Source organism: Squalius cephalus (genome assembly GCF_949319135.1).
Source record: "Squalius cephalus genome assembly, chromosome: 1".
Lineage (NCBI taxonomy): Eukaryota > Metazoa > Chordata > Actinopteri > Cypriniformes > Leuciscidae > Squalius > Squalius cephalus.
In genome coordinates, this window is record NC_137122.1 from 20137368 (window position 1) to 20161116 (window position 23749).

The 23749-nt window shown below is 39.0% G+C and overlaps 1 protein-coding gene across 3 annotated transcripts in view; it reads right to left on the minus strand.

Annotated features, from left to right (window-relative positions):
- The window catches only part of tnrc6bb.1 (trinucleotide repeat containing adaptor 6Bb.1), a 28622-nt gene extending 5238 nt beyond the window's left edge, over positions 1–23384 (minus strand). For 2 of the 3 annotated variants that reach the window (XR_013822220.1, XM_079880599.1), the window contains exons 1-19: positions 23304–23384; positions 22108–22175; positions 21997–22018; positions 16532–16879; positions 12951–14831; positions 12701–12865; positions 12161–12342; positions 11964–12038; positions 11732–11881; positions 10642–10773; positions 10440–10562; positions 10254–10358; positions 6318–6525; positions 5262–5405; positions 4315–4434; positions 3550–3684; positions 2021–2107; positions 769–972; positions 621–685 (exon numbers count right to left, since the gene is read on the minus strand). Coding sequence is in view for 2 of the 3 variants with exons in the window: in XM_079880599.1 (XP_079736725.1) it covers positions 621–685; positions 769–972; positions 2021–2107; positions 3550–3684; positions 4315–4434; positions 5262–5405; positions 6318–6525; positions 10254–10358; positions 10440–10562; positions 10642–10773; positions 11732–11881; positions 11964–12038; positions 12161–12342; positions 12701–12865; positions 12951–14831; positions 16532–16879; positions 21997–22018; positions 22108–22152 (4191 nt within the window). In the remaining variant the exon portion in view is untranslated. The remainder of the gene's footprint in view (positions 1–620; positions 686–768; positions 973–2020; positions 2108–3549; positions 3685–4314; positions 4435–5261; positions 5406–6317; positions 6526–10253; positions 10359–10439; positions 10563–10641; positions 10774–11731; positions 11882–11963; positions 12039–12160; positions 12343–12700; positions 12866–12950; positions 14832–16531; positions 16880–21996; positions 22019–22107; positions 22176–23303) is intronic. The other variant, XM_079880600.1, reaches the window with a different exon arrangement.
- Between the last annotated feature and the right edge of the window lie 365 nt (positions 23385–23749).

Sequence of the window (23749 nt, forward strand, 5' to 3'; positions counted from 1 at the left end):
AGACCATAGAAAAACGGTCTCGTTACTAGTACTACGGCCCTATCTACTACTTTTAATAACTACAAACGATCACCGTAGCCTTTACGCTAGTACTAACATTCTATGTAAACAAACACTTCAACCGGAAGTAGAAAACCGTTTAGTCATTTGAAACCGCTATGAATCATGGGAAATAGAACGGGCGCAGAATAAGGTGAATATAGCTAATTTTACCCTTCACGACAACTGTGAGGGGGTGAATTTTTTTATAACTCATCCGTTTAAATTATAGTAAGCCTTAAAGTTCTGCATAATTAAAGGCGTGGCCACTTGAGTGACAGGTGGATTGCCGCTGAGTCACTACTAGCCGTTTGTCTGCTGTCTGTTAGCGTCACGTCACCTCAGCTAATCCACATCTTTGCCCATTTTCGTTTATCCGGGAGTGACGCTGTCAAGATGGCGACGGCCGGCTCCGCCCAAAAATGCTCTTCAGAAACACTACGGTGACGTCACACACACTACGTCCATATTTTGTTTACAGTCTATGAGTTTAACACATTCACATAGAGAACAGCTGTTTGACATTGCGATAATATTTCCCAGTTTCCGCTGTATTTTTGACCGAATAAACTCCGCTGTACCTGTGGCGTGAGGTTCCTCAGTAACAGCCATGATTTTCCCGCCGACGCTCCACCGTCGCTCCACTCTGAAGAACACGATGAACATGAACAGGTTGAGCTTCACGCGGGTCCGTTGCTCGCGTATGATGATTGTGTGTGTCTGCAGTACCTGATTTAAAGGGCGAGTCTGGGCCGCTGGCTCCGCCTCCCCAGGCCCGGGGCATCCGAGGCCCCTCCCCCGACCACGCCTGCTTCTGACTGCTGAGGCCCGGGGGGGGACGGGGCAGGTGAGAAGCGCTCCGATTGGACCGCCACGACTTGCCGTGTCCAATGGGCTCCGGTGGCCAACTGGACTTCATCTCGGAGTATTTAGCTGGAAACGTTATTGAAATATTACCAGCTGTCTTAGCAATTCAAAAGGCTTAAAGTCCCCCTGTAGTCAATAATTTCATGCCTTAAAGGTGCAGTCTGTAAGAATGACAACTAGTGGTCGAAATAGGTACTGCAGTCGAATTCAAAATATCGGAGATCGCCGTTTCTCACGCCTCCTGCTCCTCAGACTGGACGGCGCTCACACGGTTTGACAGTTTGAGCGCACGCAACAGGAACGACCGCAATGGACAATGAATATTGGCAAATTGGCAACGTGCAGTATCACAGACCAAAACAATAACACACATTCCAGCCTGGAAACGCACATTTCGAAGTAAAATAACTGGCTGTAGAAGTGTTTTTCAGAGAAACGAGTATGTGAACTTAGCATGTTTCCTTAATTTCTGCAAACATATTATTTTTATGCTGTAGTAGAGTGAAAAACTTACATACAGCACCTTTAAAGGTGCACTGTGTAATTTTTAGTGCATCTAGAATATAGTGGCCTTTACACACCACTGAAAACATAGTTATGCATATGATATTGCAACATCTGTCAACAGATCCTCCTAAATATTACACAATGCACCTTTAAAACTCATCTTTGATCACCAAAATCGTTTTTTTCCTTTAAATAAATTCTTCATGTCTTAAAATATCTTGAATGTAACTCTACACCATCGCCTCATTTAGTATACGCGGTTCTATGAATATGCAAATGAGCCCCGCCTCCACTCACTCGCACCAGCTCAGAGATCCACTCGTTGACGATCACACGTTGATCTGATTGGTTACTAGGTAGTTTGTGACATCAGAAACACCAGCGATTTCAAACCGTGTTTTTGGTTCACTGCCGTTTTAAGGAGAAAATACACAGCAATGGTGTTGACTTATGAATTTACACATGGTTGGTCTTAAAGCATATTAAAAAACACCACATAGAAATATAAACAATATTAAGAAACTTGATTTTCACCACAGGGGGACTTAGTTGGGGGGACCACAGGGGGACTTTAATAAACATAGTTGGGATGGTTTTGAGGCGTTACCTGTCCCGTGTGCAGAGAGGGGCGTTTCTGAGGCACTGTACGGCCAGGCACCGGGTGAAGGCATACAGGTGCTCAGAGAGTTTGACCCTGGAACACACAGAGTCAGACTTATTTAGGCACAGCAAGTCACATTTATAAGGCCTCTACATGATCAACATCTAAAATATATATTAAAAGGTCTTTTAGTGTGATTGTACAAACGTCCACTTTCAGCTTGTGTCTCTTTGCTGTGAAATCTACACTGATTTTTATCAACTTAACATTAGAATAACTTTTATTTATTTATAACTTTTAACAGGACTGAAGGAAATTTTGTTTACTTGATTATCCAGACATCATTTTATAGAAAATTCACTAAATTATTGAGTCTAAATTATGATCATCAGGCTTTTGAGGAAGGTGTATTAGTTCCGCTCTCAATCAATATTGAATTGCACTGCATTATATGTTTTAAAGTCCCCCTGTGGTGAAAATCAAGCTTTTAATGTTGTTTATATGTATATGTTTTTTTTTTTTATATATATATATATATATATATATATATATATATATATACTTTAAGTCAAACCATGTGTAAATTCATAAGTCAACACCATTGCTGAGTATTTTCTCCTTAAAACTGCAGTGAACCAAATGTGATCAACGTGTGATCGTCGACGAGTGGATCTCTGAGCTGCTGCGAGTGAGTGGAGGCCGGGCTCATTTGCATATTCATAAAACCACGTATACTAAATGAGGCATGGGTGTAGAGTTACATTCAAGATATTTTAAGACATGAATAAACTTTTTTCAAGGAAAAAAAACCTTTAAATATGTTATTTTGGTGATCAAAGAGTTAAGGGATAAATTATTGACTACAGGGGGACGTTAAAACTACAGAGCTTTGATCATAAAACTAAGCATATAAATATCATCTTACTAAGACATTATTGGCAGATATTGATATTTATAATGTAGGCATTTTATGTAATCATCTGCTATACTGTTATAAAGAACACATTGATTTATCTCACAAGCATCAGATTTTCATCCTTTTGTCTATATAAATATCAGCATTGGGCCTCTGAATATATGAAACTATTATTTCATGTTAGGCCTTACAGGGCAAATTATATACAGTATATAAAAAATAATACTATTTTTTAAACTATATAAAATATATATTTTATATAGAATTTTAAGTTACATAATAATAAAAATTCTGTATTTAAACATTTGAAAAACATTTTTAAATTAAACTTTATACCAAATTCCAAGTTTTTCATTAGTGTGGGAAACCTGGCAGAGTGCTTTATTATGTGATGCTTCAATAAATCAGAAATCCTTCATATTTTTGAGAGAAAAGCCAAACATACAGTTGGTGCTGGTCAATCTCTAGTCTATCTGGTACATTTGAATCAAAACACTTAATATGGATCTTAATCACAGATCTGCTCAAACATGGTAAATACAACACTCATGTAAAACGGCACATGAGTGCGCGTCTGAAGATGAGGCCAGTTTAAGGCGAACCCTCTCTGACTCAGCACCTGTGTTGTCTTGCAGCAGATGATGTTCGGTGTCAGCGAGCACGGCGGATCCCATCATTCCCGCAGGGGTCATGTAGGGGTCAGGCTCGGGCTCAGGGCTCTGGACGCCCTTCCACGGGACGCCCGGCTGAAACTCTGAGACAGACAGTAAATACATGTGATCTGCAGGGTCTTTAACATCAAATTTAAGGCTTTTCAAAGACCTGTGACAACCCTTTCATATAATATCAGACATCAAGCTGAGCTGAATGCAATGATGACACAGACGATAAACAGTTTATGAAGATGTCCTTGCTACATCAACCCAACTAGACATTTGCGACTGACTGACTCTTGTGGACTATTACATTTTTATAATGGGAAAAGACCATTGCATCTGAGACAGGCTCTTTTAAAATGGCGATTTTAACTGAATAACTCCTGTCAAGCCAGTCGTACAAAAAATAGTACTATATACTATAGTACTATACTATTCAGACTGAAACCAGTTCCCAGGGGTTTGTAAACGTCAAGCGGTTTGCTGTTCGTCAATAATATTTCAATAATACGTCAATAATATTTCACTGTTTTTACTGTATTTTTCATCAAATAAACTGAGCCTTGGTGAGCAGAAGACACTTCTTTTAAAAAAAAACTGTTTAAAAAATCAGTTTTGAACAGTAGTGTAGAAATGCCTATAAATCCGATGTTAGGGTGAGCAAAGTCAAGACAGCCGAAGTAATTTGACTGATTCAAAGCAGGGGAGTCAGTAATAAAGAGTGTTACCTGGAGGCCAGGTGGGGTTTGCAGGAGGCGTGTCCATTTTCCCAGCTGTGCTTCTGTGCCAGCCGCCGCCCAACACGTCAAACTGAGAGAACGAGCCGCTGCCGGGCAGCTTCACCGGCCCTGAACACACACACACTGATTTAACACACATTTACAGGGGCCCGTGACATCAGCTTATTTCCCACAAATTCTGTGAGTTCCGTTTTAATTTATTCTGCATTCCGTTTTAATTCTTCAAAACTATAGTAAAAACTAACAATTCCATTAATCGCTTTACAAGTCAAATAAAATTTTAATAATTCAAACCAAGCAGTGCACATTCAACAGAGGTTTATAAACTAAAACATGGACGATATTGACTAATATTCCATAAAAAAATAAAATAAAAAAAAAATTCTATTAAACTGTATTACTGTTTATTATTACCAGGGTATTTGTAGGTATCAGCGCTTCAAATTTAATACTTTTTTTAAATACCATTTTCAATAAGTTTTTAATTGAAGAAAATATTAAATAAAAATATAATTTTACGATTTCAAAAAGCAACGAGCGAAAATCTTTAATACTGTGTCAGTTTGGTTGCATTTTTAAGTCCTTTAAAAAGTGGATTTAAGACAAGGACTTATTTTTACTTTAAGGATTTTGAGACATTTTAAACTTTTTATGGATCTGCGAACACCCTATTCACTCTGAGAAGTGCACTGTACTGTACAACAGTAAAACGTCTGTCATCACTTCTTTAAAGTTAAACCGAGCGTTTATTTTGGCGGGTTGTAGTGAAGAGCTGATCCAGATCGACAGGTGAACAAGTGCACAGCGCTTGAATTGTTCATGCAGAATTCTGTGACATTCAGAAAACTCTATATGTATGATTGGATTCCGCTATTCCGTTTAAGAGCGAATCACAGGGCTCTACATTCAGTGCATATGTGTATGTAGTATTGTACCGTTGTGTAGTGTTTGCTCCGGTGGGGAGGGCGTCAGACTGTTCCCATCCATCATCCACTTAAATCGAGACTGAGTCCCACCACCATCCTTCAATCCAGCAGGAGAACTCATCATAGAGTCCAGATCAGATCCGCTCGCAAAACCTGACACAGGCAGATGAAAATTTACTTACGAAATTTCTCAACCTCGCATTTTGTAACAAATCCTCCCCTCGTTGGTCTTAATGACCCAAAGCCCTAAAATTATATTTAATTTTTATTTTGTCCAGAGAGCTTATTTTATTTCATTTTGATAATACTTTTTCAATTTTTGAATGCGATTTGTTTGGAGATTTTTTGTTATTTTTTATTTTATTTACCTTTAAATTACTAGATTTCATAAATAAATAATAAATAAATAAATAAATAAATAAATAGTAATTTAGAAGCACATTCCTCACATTCTTTCATCTTAAATTCAAAATAACTCACAATTTCATGCCTAAACCTTTTAATTCAGTTCAAAATATCTTATATTGGGTGTCTTGTCTGATAACATGATATTTCATGACTCTAGCCACAAGATGGCCGTAAAGCTCTAAATGGAGCATATGAGCTGGTCCACTGGGTCCTTAAGTCAGTTTCTCTTTAGTATGCATTCAGATACACATGTAGACATTATAAAATAGTTTTTTGGTAAAGTTTTAGCATTTTATTTTGAAATTTGAGCATTTTTAGGTTTTTCTATGTGTACTAAAGCATTCCTCACATTCCATTCATTCATATAAGGGGGTCAAATTGACCCGCAAGGGAAGGATTTGTTCCTTTTTTTTTATTTCAACCACAAAACTCCTCAAATTCATTAACTTTTTTGTGCGTGTTTTTGTGGTTCAAGTGTGACAAAAGTCATGGGGTCTTGGACACCTCTGATGAACACTAAATTAAAAAAAATATTTCACAAAAACATTCCGGGTCAAAATGACATGAGGGAAGGATTGAAACCATTATAATCTCATTTAAAGCAGGACATTCCTATAAAACACACTTTCCAGTTAAAGAAGTCTGACTGGTCCTCACCCGTGAACGCAGCTGGAGCTTTGCTGTGCAGCTCAGATCCTCCCATGGCCGAATGCATCTGCACATCAGGCTGCTTGTGAGCGTTCATGCCCAGGTGATGGAGGTGTGCGTCTGGGTGTTTGGGGATGTGTCCTCCCATGGGGGACGGCGAGAGTTTGGGCCCTCCGACCCCCTGCTGCTGCTGTAGGATAGCCATGATCCGCGCCAACTATGAAGAAAATGCACCTTAGTGAAAGAGACTTAGCATGAAAACAATGTGCAATCCCTATATTTTCTTAATGAGCATTTATTTTTGTCTTGCATTCCAGTTCAGATATCTAAAAATCCTTAAAACAAAAATCATTTATTTTTGCAAGCAACACTATGGTATTAAAACTTTATATACTTTTTCCATTTTCAATATACAGTTATTTTGTCTTAATGCACTGGCAGACTTGATTATACATAAAATAGATGTACAAATCTGCCTGCGCAGGAAGACAAATACACTCGTATTAAAGACACAAACTATGAAAACAGGTCTGAATATCTAATGCAATGTTGCTTCTCAAGTGAATCCATCTCCAAGAGATTTTAGATATTTTATAAAGGGGGAAAAAAAATTATTAAAATTTGTTAGGCCCAAACTGAGCAAAAACATGCAATTTGGTAGCCTGGGTTTCCCCATACTGCCTTGAGCAGCGCGATTTTATTCACGCTGCAAGGTAGTCTGGACACCATGGACTAATTTTTCCCCTGAAATAGGGAACCAATCACAGAATGGGGAGGGAGCAGGAAGACGATGACGAAGTATATGCGACACACCGAAGCAGTTTGTTTATCTATGGATCCAACATGACAGACGTAAAAATATATGCATATTTTTAGGAACACATCTACAAAAATATGCCTGTATTTCAAGTTGATAAAATAATTTAAAATCCACATCAGTTTATTTGTGCCGACGCGCCACGCCCTCCCAGGATCTATAACGTTACCAAGGCTACTTCCACTTTTAAAAATGCATCACAACCGCGCGCGCGCGTTCTGCTTGCAGTCGTCAAGAGGGATGCTGAGGAGTTGAAGAAAAGAATAGCTAGTGGAGATTGTAAAGTTGTCGACAATACGTCATCAAAAATCAAGTCTAGTGTGTGGGAGAAATTTGGAGTTATCTGAAGAAAATATTGTGAAAGGCTTTGCTGCAAACATTTTCGTGTTGGATAGCCGCAAATGTGGAACTTCATCCCTGAGGAAGCACGCAGATAACTGGTAACAAAGCAGCTCTATCGAACGGTATTTTTCATATTTAACACTGTTAGTATGTGTGGTGTGCAGGGTGTGTTTGAACCCAAAATTGTCAGATGTAGGCTAGACGAAATTGTGTGGCATATAGTGGTGTAGCCGCGTCTGTTCGATTTGTGTGGTAACGTTAGCCATGTTCTTCATGTATCGGCCTTTTGACAGCTTCGGCTATAATGGTCGTGTAATAACTTCTGTATGACCTGGCAATAAAAATGTTTGTAAGTGTGTCTATAATGTGATAGTCTAAACTGATTTTATTTCGGGTGCGGGTCGGGTGTCGGTTCTATTTTAAGCGGGTCGGTGCAGATTTTTATTTGTGCTGCTGTTGGAAAACGGGTCGGGTGCGGATTTACAAAATCTGACCCGTGCAGGACTCTCTGGTGTACACATAAATCTGACCCATCGTCGTCTTCTTCGTTGAATATCTGTCGCTCTACATACGTCATCTGGTATAATTGAAATGATTGGCTATGAGCTGCGTACAGGCACATTTGATAGACATTCGTAGCGCCCAATAAACGGCTCTGGGCATTCGTAAACCACGCCTCAAATACGAGAAAATGTACATGTGGTTTCCAGACCACGTCTCAAAGAGAAAGTGGTCTGACGTTAGCCAGGCTAGCAATTTGGTGCAGTTGCTGATATTTATATGGACAAAAATTAAGATGTAATAATAGGGGTGCAACGGATCAAAAAACTCACGGTTCGTATCGTTTCTCGGATCAGAATCACGGATCGGATCATTTTTCGGATCAGCAAAAAAAAAATTTTTTTTGTTTATTAACACTTTTAAATTCTTAAAATAAAAAATATAAAATCAACTTAAAGTGCACAAGGCATAATATCTTCTTTTTAACATAATTAATGAAAAACAACTTAAAGTGCAACATAATGGACCAATGCTTGATGTGTTTCCACTGTCATATAGGGCTCTAAAACATGCTCAAAAATATTCCCTCTAAAAAAACACATATATTCGAACTATTCGAACATCTGGTTGCGCATTTTGTCAATAACGCGCATTACGTCAATAACAGGACAAATTAATACAAAGAGACATAACTACTTGTATAGGTAGTTTATTTAAGTTTAAACATATTTGACAACGTATTACCTACACAAAAATAAGTAAATCAACTAATGGCCAAAACCGCAGACCTCTCTCTCTCTCTTGCCCTCACCCATGCTGCGTTCACACCAAACGCGAATAGAGCGTCTGGCGCGAGTGATTTCAATGTTAAGTCAATGTAAAGACGCGTTTACGTGCGTCTGGAGATCTTGCGGTGCGAATGAGGCGCCACACTCTCTGCAGTTCATAACGGTTTAAATGAACAACAAGCAAATGTTGAGTGCTGATCAAGAGTTTTGTCCAAGCAATTTAAGGTCGCGACTCTTGTCCCAAATATAGCAGGCTTCATTCAGTGATTGAAACAAATATTATTAACATTAATTGAAGTTTTACAGTATATAGAACCGACATTGAACGCTCCGAGCGAGCTGTGCTGTGGTAAACATGGAACTTTTCCTTGACATGAAACGGTAAATAATCAAACTAGTGGAAGCCTGCAGACAGTGCATAAAAATTCTGTATCTAACCATGCAATGATCATGCAATATCTATTCAGTCAGTACAGTAGCCTACACTTTAGTAATGTTTCTGTTTAACGTTAAATAAAATGACCTGTCCCTGATCCCTCAGGCAGCGCACCCACACGCAAAGCAGACAGCCACGCCTCTGCTACCGCGGGTGTTTTTCCACATTCAAATATTAATTTTCACCTTCGATATTGTTTTTTTAAAACTATTCGAATATATATTCAAATTTATAATATTCGTTGACAGCCCTACTGTCATATGGCTTTCTTGTACCACAGTGCCTACACACCGTCACGGTTTTATCCACTACCCTCTTTCCTTCATCATTATATTTGACAGGGAAGCCAAAATGCTCCCATACAGGGGATTTAAATGACGCGGGGCGTTCAAGCTCCTCCGTTGCTCCGCTCGCCATGACCACGCTGTGTGTGGACTGAACATGCGCACGACTTTCTTTTTTTTTTCCATAAATCAATCCGCGGATCACGTGTGTGCCGAACCGAAGATATTGATCCGAACGGATCACGGATCAATGATGATCCGTTGCACCACTATGTAATAGTGATGAATGCAATTTACATCAATTAAATCTTTATAACAGTATAACAGACTACTAGCAAAAAATGCATATTAATATCAGTCATCATTCTATATCTGCTAAAAAATTATATCTGGACAATCTAGTAAACCTGAGTTGCTTCAGTTCAGTGAGTGCATCCTGAAATATTACTAACAATATAAAAGCTAACCTTACGTGTACTTGTTAAAAATCAGTGCAGCTTTCACAGCAATGAACACGAACTGAAGGTGGACGTTTGCACAATTATACTAAAAGCCTTTAACTTGCTAAACAAGTCTAAACTATCAATCAGACGACAGAAGGCATGTAGTTTTTCAGCAAAGTTTTGATCATGTTAATTTAGAGGCCTTAGACATTTGTGTTTCAAATATGATCCAGCAGGCTTTATAGGGTTGAGTCAGTACAGGGCGCTGTGCAGTTCTTTGAATAATTCAGCAGGGGGCGCTGTGCTAATATCTGGGTGAGCGGTAACGCGGTACCTGCTGCGGGTCGTGCTGTTGTCTTACAGGAGGAGGAAACTTCCTCTGATTCAGAAACTGCTGCTGTTGCTGTTGTTGTTGTTGTTGCAGAATAAGCTGACAGGCCTGGGACAAGGAACGCATATAAAACGTTAAAATAACGCTTATTAAACATGTTATTTTGCAGGGCCAAAATGTGATACCTACCAGCTGGAACTGCTGCATGTGTGGATGAATGCCACTGAGCATGGCGATTTGCTGGGGGGAGAGTTGTGGAGGGAACATCCCCCCACCAGGGGGCGCCATTGGCTTCAGCATCGGCCCAGGAACCTGCCGAAACATGGAGGAACTGTGAGCTAATAATAAACATCCATTTATCACAGTGCTAAAACCAAAAACACAAACTGACCTGAGGTGGCAGGAACTGGGGAGGCACTTGTGCTCGTATCCCGGGGGAAGGGTTTAAGGGGTGCACACCAGCCTGATGCATCCCTCTCATTGGAGGAATCCCACCACTGCCATACATATTATGACCCCCGACCTTCAAAACAACAGCAAAGAAGAGATCAAGATTAGGGATTTAGAAGTTTTTTTCAAGTCTGTGAAAATCTACCCATGGACCCATTGTACCCTTGAGAAAGGTACTTAGGCCTTGTCCCAAATGGCACCCTAAACAAAGGTAGGCTGCATTTGAAATCGCATACTTCCCTACTATACAGTAGATTAAAAACATTTTGGACGAGTAGCATGAATTCACAGTACTCATAAAAGAGTAGGCAAAAAGTACACTCACCTAATACGACAGGTGAGATTCTGAATCCCATGAGGCCACGGGAGAGGAGTTATGAATGGCAACTGATGCTAGTAGGTCATATGACAGTGTAGTACATCCAGATAACACACATTAAAACAATATAGAACAAACTTTTTTTTATCGGATGTGTAGTAATTACATATTCAAAATAGGTACCTACTCAAGTATGCAATTTCAGATGCAGCCTTAGTCCATATAAAAAAAACAGAAGCTAAAATGGATTTACGTATTATGACGCATTTCCAACTGAAACTGCTTGTCAAATTAGACAAAAAAATAATAATAATTTTGCCATTTGTTATTGTCTTGTGAAAAGTGAGTAGCACTGCAGATACATCATAGACGACGAGTGAACTTATCACGGGAAGAGCAAGTTAAGACATTTTGTTTAAAGATTAGGTATGTATGCATGGATGAATCATTTACAATATGTGGACTAAAATAAATAAATACATCAAAAATAAGACCAGTGGCATACACTAAGAAAATAAATGGGGTCAAATTTGATATCAAAACCTCAAGTTGCTCGAGGGTCACTTAGGCCTGGAACAAGTTCAGTTGGTCTTCCTTCTCAAGAGGGTTTATGCATTTATGTCATGCGTTATTATCTCTGTTGTTAAATTACAATTTTAAATACAATTTTCTTTCTCCTTCAGTGAAGATGGCGTTGGAAGAGTCTCAGTACCTTGTCCAGGTAAGGTCCGGTCTCCCCACATGGCATCTCTTTGGAAGTCTGTGAGCGGAAAGCTCCCCCAGTCCTGCCGCCTCTCCGCATCTCACCGTCATTCATTCCTCTCCTGTCATGTCTATCGTGACCCATACTGGAGTCTTCATCCTGACATAAACAATCAGCATATTTATACAGCTCTGCAGCATCACACAAGAGCAAATCAACACAGAGGCAAGGACTAGCTTACCGTAACGCCCATGTTTGAGAACTGCCGAGTCACAGGAGATGCCCACGAGTCCCCACTGTTACCTTTAAGGGGGCTCTGGGGGACAGACCAAAGGAGAGAGGGTTGGAAATGTTAAGGTTTGTGTTTCTTAGGAGTCAAATGTTTTCCTTTAGTCTTGGTGAGGTCAAAAGATCTGGCTATGAAGAGCTTAAACATACCTTAGTGTTGAGTCTCCTGGCCCCCTGGCCTTGCCCCCAGCCGCCAGAGTTGTATGTGTTGCTTTGGGATCCCCGATTTCCCCAAACACCAACACCACCACCACCATCCTCTTCCTCCCAGCTGGAGTGACGGGATGCATTTGAGCTTTCATCACCCCAGCCCTCTTGCATAGACTTTGAACCTGAAGAGAATGTATGTGAAAATTAGCACAAATTACACAGTGGAAGTGTTCCACCTTGTTCCCGTTAATGCAACAAATAATCAAGAACATTATACTTAGATTTACACTAGTTGCAATTAAAGTTACAGTTTTCCTTTAAGTTTTCATAAAAGAGCTCCTTACTCTACCCAATTCATTTTATACCAATATTGAAACTGTGCTAAAAAATAAATATTCAGTCAAATATTTCAGTCAAAAATTATTTGTGCAAATGTCACATCTTTAACACATGGCAACAGTTTAAAAGTAGTCCAATTCCATGGGAAAACCACAGGATTGGCAGAATGTAAAGGGCATGTGTACTTGGATAGGCTATTACCAGGCTTAACAGAATGGGAATGGGAGTTTCCCCATCCTCCACCTTTCGCTGGTTCACTCGATTCCCCCCAGCCACTTGGTGCATCAAACGATTTCCCCCAAGAAGGCGTTGCACTGTCCACAGATGGTTCGGTGGGACCACTGCTGCGTGCCCATGTTGCAGGAGCTAGAAAGTGTAAATGTTTCAATGAAAGGGATGTTTCTGGTTCAAAATGGTTTAATCGACTCAATATGAACTGCTGCCTTCTTACCCGAGTTCTTCGATGCGGTTCCAGGCGGTCTTCCAGACGACTGCTGTTGGGCCGGTGCACTGTTCTTATCCCACAGATTGACGTTCTTGTTGCTGTAGCGTGACGGATCACCCCATGCAGACGTGCCATCATCGATCTCAATCTTCCGGTTGATGGACTGAGGCGAGGGTTCATCCCACCCACTCGGCTCTACAACTGAAGGCATCTGAGGGATTGGCCCACAGCTCCACCCGGATCCTTTCCCCTGGTCATCCAGCTCTCCTGGACGACCCCTCTCCTGCAAGGCCTTTGGATATCCCGGCATTTGCTGCTGGGTCTGCGATTGCTGCTGCGGTTGTTGATTTTGGGTTTTAAGTGCTGTTTGTTTGTTTGGTATCGGTGATGGAAGAAGCTTCTCGCCCCATCCCTGGTGCTGTTTGACACTGCCGCCCCCGTTACCTCCCCAGCCTCCACTCCGCTGTCCCGACTCTTCCGGGATATCCTCATCCTGATTCTTGCTGTCACTGCCTCTCTCTTCCTTCCAGCCTCCACCCTCAGGCAATGCCGTCCACTCACTTCCACCACCCTGTTTCCACTCCTTTCCTTCCCTCCTGCCTGTATCTTCAGCCTCTTGTTCTTCTCCCCAACCACTCACTTTGCGACCAATCCCAACACTTGTTTCTCCATGTCCTGTCCACCCTTGAGCTCGACCCACCTGTCTAACCTCCTGCTTCTGCATTTTGGAGCTGGAAAGATCACCTGCATTCCTCCGGCCCTCTTTACTTCGGTCTGTGTGCGCTTCAGCATCCCAACCAACGTTCACACTGTCGCCCTCGAAATCCCAGGCAACGTTCTGCTTGATCTGGGTCTTGCCCCATCCCGTGTTGCACAGCACTTTAGGATCCAGGTTAGTGTGATTGATCATGCTCTGCAAGGCTTCATCTGGGTGAAGGGCCTGACGTCCGGAGGGACTTTGAACCAGATTGTGGGCTTGCTTCCCATCTTCATTGCTTTCTCTACCAGTCGATTCTTTCTCTGACCCATTCCAGCCATCTCCTGCTTTCTGATTGTCTTCTCTTGATCCCACACTGTTTGCAAGCATTGAAGAGTCCTGTAAACTATCCATTCTTACCTCAGAGATCTCTCTCCCAACCTCTTTTGATGCTCCATCTGCTAAGTTTGAGGTCCATCCTGTAGCTGCCTGTTTGTTTGAACCTACTGTGTCTTCATTCCACTTTCCCTGAGAGATGCCAGTGCCATCACCTGAACTTCCACCTACTGCATTACTGCTCTTCCCAACAGGGTCTTGTCCTGTATCCCACAAATCCGCACTGGAGATTCTAACATCTCCACCATCATTTGGTCCAGCCCAATCCCCAGTAATGGGCTCTTTGTTCTTGCAAAGAGTCTGGTACAGCGCATTGGCTGGACTCAAGGGTGCAGGAGGAGATTCCTCAGAGGCAGTGTGAGTTAAGAGATCTCGACCTGAAGACGCTCTATCAGGGTCATCAGGGTTGTAGTTTTGAGTGCGCTCCTGGTCTCCAGAAGGTGACGACACCTTGGAATTTAAATGTTGATTGACTCCTTTAACGGGCTCTTTATTCTCGGACTGTGAGGATGCACCTCCTGCCACACTGGCTTCTGCATATTCAGAGAGTTGAGAAGAACTGTTCATTCCCAGGGCGGCAGACTCATCCATCCCTAACCTGGCAGACTGTGGGGTCTGATCACTATTCCAATGGTCTTCCGGTCTTGGCCATTTCTCTACGTCAGGATTATCCTTGTCCATTCCCTGAGCAGAGGGTTGACCTTCTGAGCCAAGCCCCCATGTGTAATTTGCATAAGTGGGAGTGGCAGAGGCGTCAGACGATGAGTGCAGAGAAACTGAATCTACCGTATGATCTGAAAGAGGAAAAACAAACATCAGAACACACACACACACACAAAAAAAAAAATCAATCATTAGCCTAATATATGAAACTCTACATATAAACAAACATACTGTACAAAAGTTTGGTGTCACTATGATATATATTTGTAAGAAATTCATACTTTCATTCAGTAAGGATGCATTAAATTGATCAAAAGTGAAAAAGGAAATTTGTTACACAAATAAATGCTGTTGATTCTAAATTTCAGTTAATCAAAAAACACACTTTATTGTAGTTTCCACACTTCATTAATAGCACAACCCTTTTCAACACTGATAATAATCAGAAATGTTTCTTGAGCAGCAAATCAGCATATTAGAATGATTTCTGAAGGATCATGTGATACTCAAGACTGGACACAAGAATGTTTCCCATTCATTAACTAGCCCACCATACTCTAATCTGTACCGCCAGTTTCATAATGACCTAATATATTCAAACTTATCATAATAACATAAAAGATCTTTAAAACTTTTGAACGGTATTGTGTAAATCAAACATGTTTAAAATCTTATATTCTCGAAATCTCTGTTTTCGAGTTGGTTTGATTTGATAAACTTTATTTTAGTCATGTACACAGACTTACAAAGCATAAAAGTAATGGCAAGATGAATTTCTTTTTTTTTTTTTGCATAAATCTTGTACATGTGAAGTTGATGCAATAAAATAAAAAAGAAGTCCTCATTGTCATGATATTCGGCCTACACAAAATCTGTTCCCAGTCCACAAAAAAAAAAAAAAAAAACCTGCAGGTCTCTAAGCAATTTGAATCCTGCCAATTACAAAATTCTAAAAATCACTCATGCAGGCAGATTTACATGCATGCAGTACTTCCACCCATATAAGACTCTCTCAGCTCTGTTGAATACATTTTACCATGGTGCTCTTCAGTCAAATTGTATTTTTTCTTTTTTTTTTTCTTCATCGGAAGGGTACGAAACTTATTAAAGGTTTTGGCACTTGCTATGTGAACACACAAAAAAAAATCATGGACATGATTCGAACAGGTTAAATGGTCCTGAAAAATAGCCACACTTTGTGCTCCTCGCTGTGAAAAATGAGCGCATTGGAAATTAATGGGAGACGAATTTTATCAAGTGAAAACTTTTGGTACTGCGGCCAAACAAAATCTTACTGAAAGCTAAATTTTGGAGGTATCAAGCTCAAATTTTAAACACAACTTGTTTAGATTTATGGCTTTGATTTTCTCACAGTTTTAGAGTAAAACGTTTTTGAAAATTTAAATTTCATATAAAAATGTAACATTTTTCACAACAATAAATGTAAAATTCTGTAACCTTTTTTACGTTCAATTTTTAAAACTTTTTTCACTTCAGCAATAATCTGCCAAGTGTCGTATTTGAAAAGAGATCAAGCTTAAGTGCTCTAAAGCATTCGAGATTTACGACAGTTTAAGTTGAAAATTTAATTTTCAGGTCTATGCTCAAAAAAGTGAATAAATGGATTATAAATACAGCGTAAATATCATTTAGTACCATAAAATCATCTAAAAATACACAATATGAAAAAAATAGATTATCGAACTACAACATAGTACATTCATTGAGATAAGAAAATAAATTTCGGCCATTTTTGAATGACACGCGAAGAGCACCAGAGGATTAAAGACCGTTCTGTGTGAACCGTCCCAACAGTTTTAGCTGGACCCACCTGAGGCTTCAGCGTGCTCCTGCAGGGGAAGTCGGGGCGTGTTGTCCGCTCCGTTCGCGCCCCCCAGCAGCATGCAGGACAGTGGCGGCTGGCCCCTCTTCAGTAGCACCTTTGGCTCCGGCGTGTTGCGGAAGCGCGGGGGCACTTCGCGGGGCATGGGGCGCTGGGACACCGCGGGGGGGGGCTGTCCGTCGGCCACAGCGGCCCACTTTGCATTGTTCCCTCCCTCAGGGGGGCCCGACGAACCCCCGACAACAGGACAGGGGGAGGGTGTTTCGGCGGTACTGGGTCGGGATGAGGCACAGGTGAGCGTGCTGAAAGATGCCGCAGACGGAGAGGAGCCCGATTCTGACATGAGGGGTTAAGAAGAAATTAAGCGCACAGCACAGGATAGTAGGGCTGTCAAAATGACTGAAAAACTTAATTCGAATTTTTTTCTTAAACATTAGCAAAATTTTAATTCTGAATGCAAAACTTAAAGGGATAGTTCACCCAAAAATGAAAATTACCCCATGATTTACTCACCCTCAAGTCATCCTAGGTGTATATGATATTCTTCTTTCAGACGAATACAATCGGAGTTATATTAAACAATGTCCTGGCTCTTCAAAGCCTTTTAATGGCAGTGAATGGCTGTTTCTGTTTTGAAGTCCATAAAAGTGCATCTATCCATCATAAAAGAGCTCTACTGGGTTAATAAACAACTTCTGAAGCGAAGCGATGAGTTTGAGTAAGAAAAATATCCATATTTAAAACTTTATAAAGTAAAATAACTAGCTTCCGGCCAAATACACCTAGAATGACTTGAAGGTGAGTAAATCATGGGCTAATTTTCATTTTTGGCTGAACTATCCCTTTAATTTCAGAGGGAAAAAGTACTGTATTGTCTCCTATGCCCACAAGAGGGCGCAAGCGAGCGCAAGAAGCCAATACAAACCAAATCAAGCATGGCATCTTTTATTGAAATTAAATGACACTCACTTTTTTAAGTGCATTTACTTTTGAAACAATTGTCCTTAAATAAAATATAATTTCATGCAAAGAAAATTAGGTTACAATTGCGCATAAAACTGTGTAAGTGTATCAGTAACCTGAGAAAACACGCTTCAACAGAAGCGTACTACAACACAAAACAGCAAACTGCCATTCAGAAACAATCTACTTCTACTCACTACATCTACATTGTACGTCAACTGGATCTGAGTACTTTTTGTTGACAATGTTTTCAGCTGATGAACACACGCTCAGCTCTGACTGATGTGAAGGTTTGGTCAAGCATGTCGCTGCACGATTTTAGTCATCAACTGAGAGGGTTTTCGTCAGCTGGAAGCCTTTTCCCGCAATTTTTAAAATAAACAACGCAGCCGCACCGCGTTGTATCCCTAACGTCATCATCATGTCTCGCGCGTCTCTTGACACACCAAAAATTCGAATGCAAAGTTTTGTTTTGATTCGACAAATATTCGAAATTCGAATTTTTAGTTTATTACAGCCCTACAGGATAGCACGTCTCAAAATTAATTCTACAAATCCTCAATGGTCTCAAGTGGCATTAAATGTCTAAATTCTGCACAACCAAGTGATGCATTTTGAGAAACTCAATTCACATTTATCTGTATAGCGCTTTTCACAATACAAATCATTTCAAAGCAGCTTTACAGAAAATGCATGAATCCACATAATTTTGAGTGATTTTTATCAGAGGTGACTAAGTTATGTAATGTTCATATCTACAAATCACAGTTAGCTAAAAATGTATTAATTTAAACAATTTAATAATTTAAGACAGAAACAATCAGCTCATTGAAGTAAAGAATACTTGTTAACAAATGATTACGACATATCATTTAGGAAAAAAATGTAAAAAAAATTATAGGAAAGTGCAACAACTTATTCGCATATATGTCAACAATTCTTCATAAAAGAGTTTCAAACCTTGAACGAAACCAATCAGCTCCCATATTAATCACAACACAGCATTTGATTCTAAGCAAAACATATTTGAGAGTCAGAAAAGAGATAGTGATGCACAAAAAATTTGGCAACCAAAAATATTGAAACGAAACAGCATATAAAAAATGATTAAAATGATTTATTTTTTTATATAAAAAAATAAAAAAATAAATTAAGTTTTGGCTGAAAAAGCTTTAGAGAGCTGAAACCGGTGACTTTACAACGCCTGGTTTAATTGAACACGACACCACACTGAGTTCAATTACCTAATCAACCAAACTTTATTTTCGGTTTCAGTTGTTGGATAAATAAAACACGTTCATTTGGGTTTTGGTTTAATTTCGGTGAATCACTAATAAAAACAAGACAAGACTGTGTACTTCTAATGAAATCAGAAACCAAAACACAACAGACACTACCAGTCCGAAGTTTTGGATCGGTAAGATTTTTAATGCTTTTTAAAGAAGTCTCTTCTGCTCACCAAGGCTGCATTTATTTGATAAATAAATACAAAAAGAACAGTAATATTGTTAAATATTATGACAATTTAAAATAACTGTTTTCTATTGTAATATATTTTAAACTGTAATTTATTCCTGTGATCAAATCAGTACGCCCATCTTCAGTGTCACATGATCCTTCAGAAATCCTTCTACTATGATGCTTTGATGCTCAAGAAACATTCATTATTATTAATGTTGAAAGATGTTTTTTTTCTTCAGGATTCTCTGATGAATAGAAAGTTCAAAAGAACAGCATTTATTTGAAATATAATCTTTTGTGACATTAGAAATTACTTTACTTTAACTTTTGATCACTTTAATTCATCCTTGATCTTTATCTTTTATTTCTTTCCCCCAAAAAATTAAATACAAATTCATACTGACCCCAAACTTTTTAACGGTAGTGTTTAATGTTACAAAAGATTATATTTCAGATAAATGCTGTTTATTATTTCTATTCATCAAAGAATCCTGAAATTAAAAATGTAAATAACTGTTTTTCAACACTGATAGTAATCATAAGTGTTTCTTGAGCATCAAATCATCATATTATACTGATTTCTGAAGGATCATGTGACACTGAAGACTGGAGTAATGATGCTGAAAACTCAGCTTTGATCACAGGAATAAATTACACTTTACTGTATAATCACATATTTGTGCTTGTTGTAAAACAGCAGCTGTTTTAAATTGTAATAATTCACAATATTACTGTTTTTTTGTAGTTTTAATCAAATAAATGCAGCCTTGGTGAGCAGAAAAAAACATTAATCTTACTGACCTCAAACTTCTGAATGCTAATAATGTATGTGACGGCTTCAGATTTGTGTATTCGAGAGTTTCACGTATGCATTAGTGTTGTGCCGATAGTGTTGTGTATCGACGACAGTCCTTTGAAGATATCAAGAGGATAATTGCCTCATTTTCTCTTTAAAACATTAACTTATTATTATTATTATTATTATCATCAGGCTAGTATTATTATCAAATAAATATTAGGACCAACAATTCATTTGCCTTTCCTAATTTTAATAACGACATCACAGACTTGCGTCTGAGGATTGAAGAGGACTCAATGAAAATGTTGTTAAAGGGATATTAAAATTAATAATATTGAAATTAAATTTTGGTATGTTTTAGCTTACCTGAAGGGCATCCAAGATGTAGGTGTCTTTGTTTCCGCAGTAGTTTCACTTTTGATATTTTTAGGTCAAACCGTTCTTGTCTCTTAGTCATATAACGCAGGTCTACGGTCACTGTCTCAAAGAGTATGCACAGAGTCCAAATTAAAACAATTCCCCATCGTCCAAATTAAACAATTCCCCATCGTACACATTAATGGCATAAGACACGAAACGAGCAGGTTGTGTGAGAAAACGAACAGTATTTATATCGTTTTTAACTCTTGTACACAGCCACGTCCAAATGATCTGAGGGCAGGAGCGCATCCTGGTGTGTGACGTGTGCACAGACCGGTGCATAGACATATACACTAGATGTCGCCTTGTCTACGGCAGTTCATTGGAACGAATGTCTTTAAGGTGACATCTAGTGTATATATACCTATACTGCGCCCTCAGATCAGATCACTTGGACGTGGCTGTGTATAAGAGGTAAAAACGATATAAATACTGTTCGTTTTCTCACACAAACCGCTCGTTTCGTGTCTTAGGCCATCAATGTGTACTTACGATGGGGAATTGTTTAATTTGGACGATGGGGAATTGTTTTAATTTGGACTCTGTGCATGCTCTTTGAGACAGTGACCACACACCTGCATTAAATGACTGACAGACAAGAACGGTTTGACCTAAAAATATCAAAATTGAAACTACTGCGGAAAAAAAGACACCTACATCTTGGATGCCCTTCAGGTAAGCTAAAACATACCAAAATTTAATTTCAAAGTGAACTATCCCTTTAAATCCGACTACAAAACTTCATCCCACATCAAAATTGAATTGCAAGGTGATCCACTGACAAACTGTCAAGAGTGCTTGTTATAAAAGACACGCATCTTGTTATAGTTGTTGTTTAAGATGACAATGGTAGTCAGTCAACACTGTTTTGTTTCCATAGCACATAAACAAAACATTTAAAGAGACTAATAAAGATACAAATTATTATTATTAATAATGATTACTATTATTACAAAGATTATAGAGGCGTAATGACTGAACACAGCACAATCATCAGTCAGCGATAAAAACCTAAAGCAGCTTCAAACGCAGACTTAAAGCAAAACTTGTTTGACAAGTAATATTGATTCTTCTCATTTTTTCACTGTCATTAATGTATGGTCCACAATATTACGCTAATAAATTAAGATAATTGATAAGCCATTATCAGCAGAAGCAGTTTCAGCTCTCGTCGCGTCCGAGAGAATCAATGTGCCGTCAATGCAGCGTCAGATGCCAAAAGCTCAGTCCGTTTTTGCTTTCACTTTCACTTCGAAATGTTCGCACGTTAAAAAATAAATACGGTCACATTTACACACTGCCTCCGAAACTTCCGTCCGACATAACATTTTTGGGATCGGGCTCTATTTTCTGCGTTTTTCGCATCAGTAGCAAGCATTCTGAGAGGTGTTTTGACAATTCAGAGCCACCGAATGATGAATACGAAAAAACGCATGCGAACATTTCGGACTCAGTGTGTAAGGAGCTTAAGTCTTGAGCAACAAAGTTTGCACATTGCGTGCGATATCCACAGACTTGCCTTTTCAGTGAAATATTTCTATGCGACATGACATTTTTCTTCATCAACTGATAGTAAAAGATTCTCATTTCCCGTAATAAATAATTAAATGAATGAGTAAATAAACAAGTAAATATGTAAATTAATGATCAAATAAGTAAACTATTGCAATCCCCATCTCCACCCGCCACCGATAATCATGTATCGCTGACGATATGACTATGATTAGATTTATAGATTCTGTATGTAGTGTGTGTGTGTGTGTGTGTGTGTGTGTGTGTGTGTGTGTGTGTGTGTGTGTAAAATACCAACCTTTTGAGCCGTCTTCAGTGTCCTGTAATAAAAGCAAAGTGTTCATCAGATGTCTGCATAGTAATATATAGCCTATGTGTGATTTCCAGATGAAGCTAGTCTCACACACACCTCCGGATGACTGCGGTCTCCTGTCTTATGGTGACTGTCTTCCATGAACTGCTTCTCCCTTCCTGTTTCTGTGAACCGACACACACGCACTCAACATGGGTTCATTGTGCCGCACATTTATTTAACGGTGGCCTGTTTTCTACACCTTATTTATGTCCTGTGTTTATGCCATACAAGTCGTAAAGCTGCAACTTCAGCGAATTCCAAAAGCCAGAGATATAGCAGTAAAGATTTTATTCTATTATTTTTTTAATGATAATATTTACAAACTTTCTTACATAAACACAACATTACATTGATTATATACCCAGATAACAGGGAAGGTTCACAAAACTTGGCTAATGGTCTTCCAGTAATACTGATAGAACACATGCTCAACGCTATAAGGTTTTTAATAATGTTCTCAAACCGTCAGCACAAAAACATTATTTATGGATTTTGATTTTATTTATTTTTTTCCCTGAAACGTGTTTTAAATGTTACTTGTTTTAGAACGTTCAGAGAACATTCGAAAAGTAACATTCCAATAATGCTTGCAGAATAATCAAAATGGAATGTTCACGTAACGTTCGAATGACACAAAGAACGTTGTAAAACATTTAATAGGGACATTTTAAAAGTTCGGAGAACATTAAAAAATACCGTTTTTTTACAACTTAATGGAAATGTTAGCAAAGTAGTTTTGTTAGCAAGGCAATATCAAAGTACACTGATATTTACCATGGTGCTAAAATATGACCATACTATGATATTATTTATTTACTGTACTTTAAAGACCAATGTGCAACTTGAAATGAACTATGATCACTCGGAATCATTTGTGATTTTTTGCCATAAAGATGTTTTATTCATCTTCCTGCATAAACTTACCAAGCTAACGTGCTAATTATGGCGCATTTACACACAGCCATTTGACCGCAAAGAATTCGTTTAATAGCACGTAAAGCGGGTATAATAGTGTTACTTGTATCATTTCGTGTCACATAAGTTGATATACGGCTCCTATACATTTAATTATTCAGTGGATTTCGATGAAAACATAACAACTAAGATACTTCAGCTTACGTTGGCAAAATAACAAAGATAGCCTTCAAACATCAGTCTAATGGATTATGTGACATATATACATATGTATGTTGATGCTAACTTGAAATATGTTGTGTATGTTTGTACATGTTTGGGTTTGTTTTGCTCACCTCAGTCAGTCCGGCCTGCAGCTGCGCACTGGACGCCGCGCCGATTAACATCCGGGTATCAGTTCGCATCCGAACAGGCGACTGCGCGTGCGCAAACACACACACACAAACACACACACACACACACACACAGTTTATGTGGGCGCTGCTGACAGACCAGCATAGGGCGCTGTGTGACATTCTTACAGCAATTCTTATATCTTAATAAAAGCAGACAATGCATTATTCTGTCCTGCTGTTATTATTATTGTGTTATATTTCATTTTATTGTCTAATTCCTAAGTATGTCTGCACTAAATGTCTGCACTGATCCTGTCACCGAGACAAATTCTTTTGTTCCCCTTTTTTTTTTTTTTTTTATTGAACAAAGATCACAGGGTATAGGTATCACACACACAAAATATGATAAGAAACTCAAGGTAAAGCAAGGCAGTAAAGTACATACA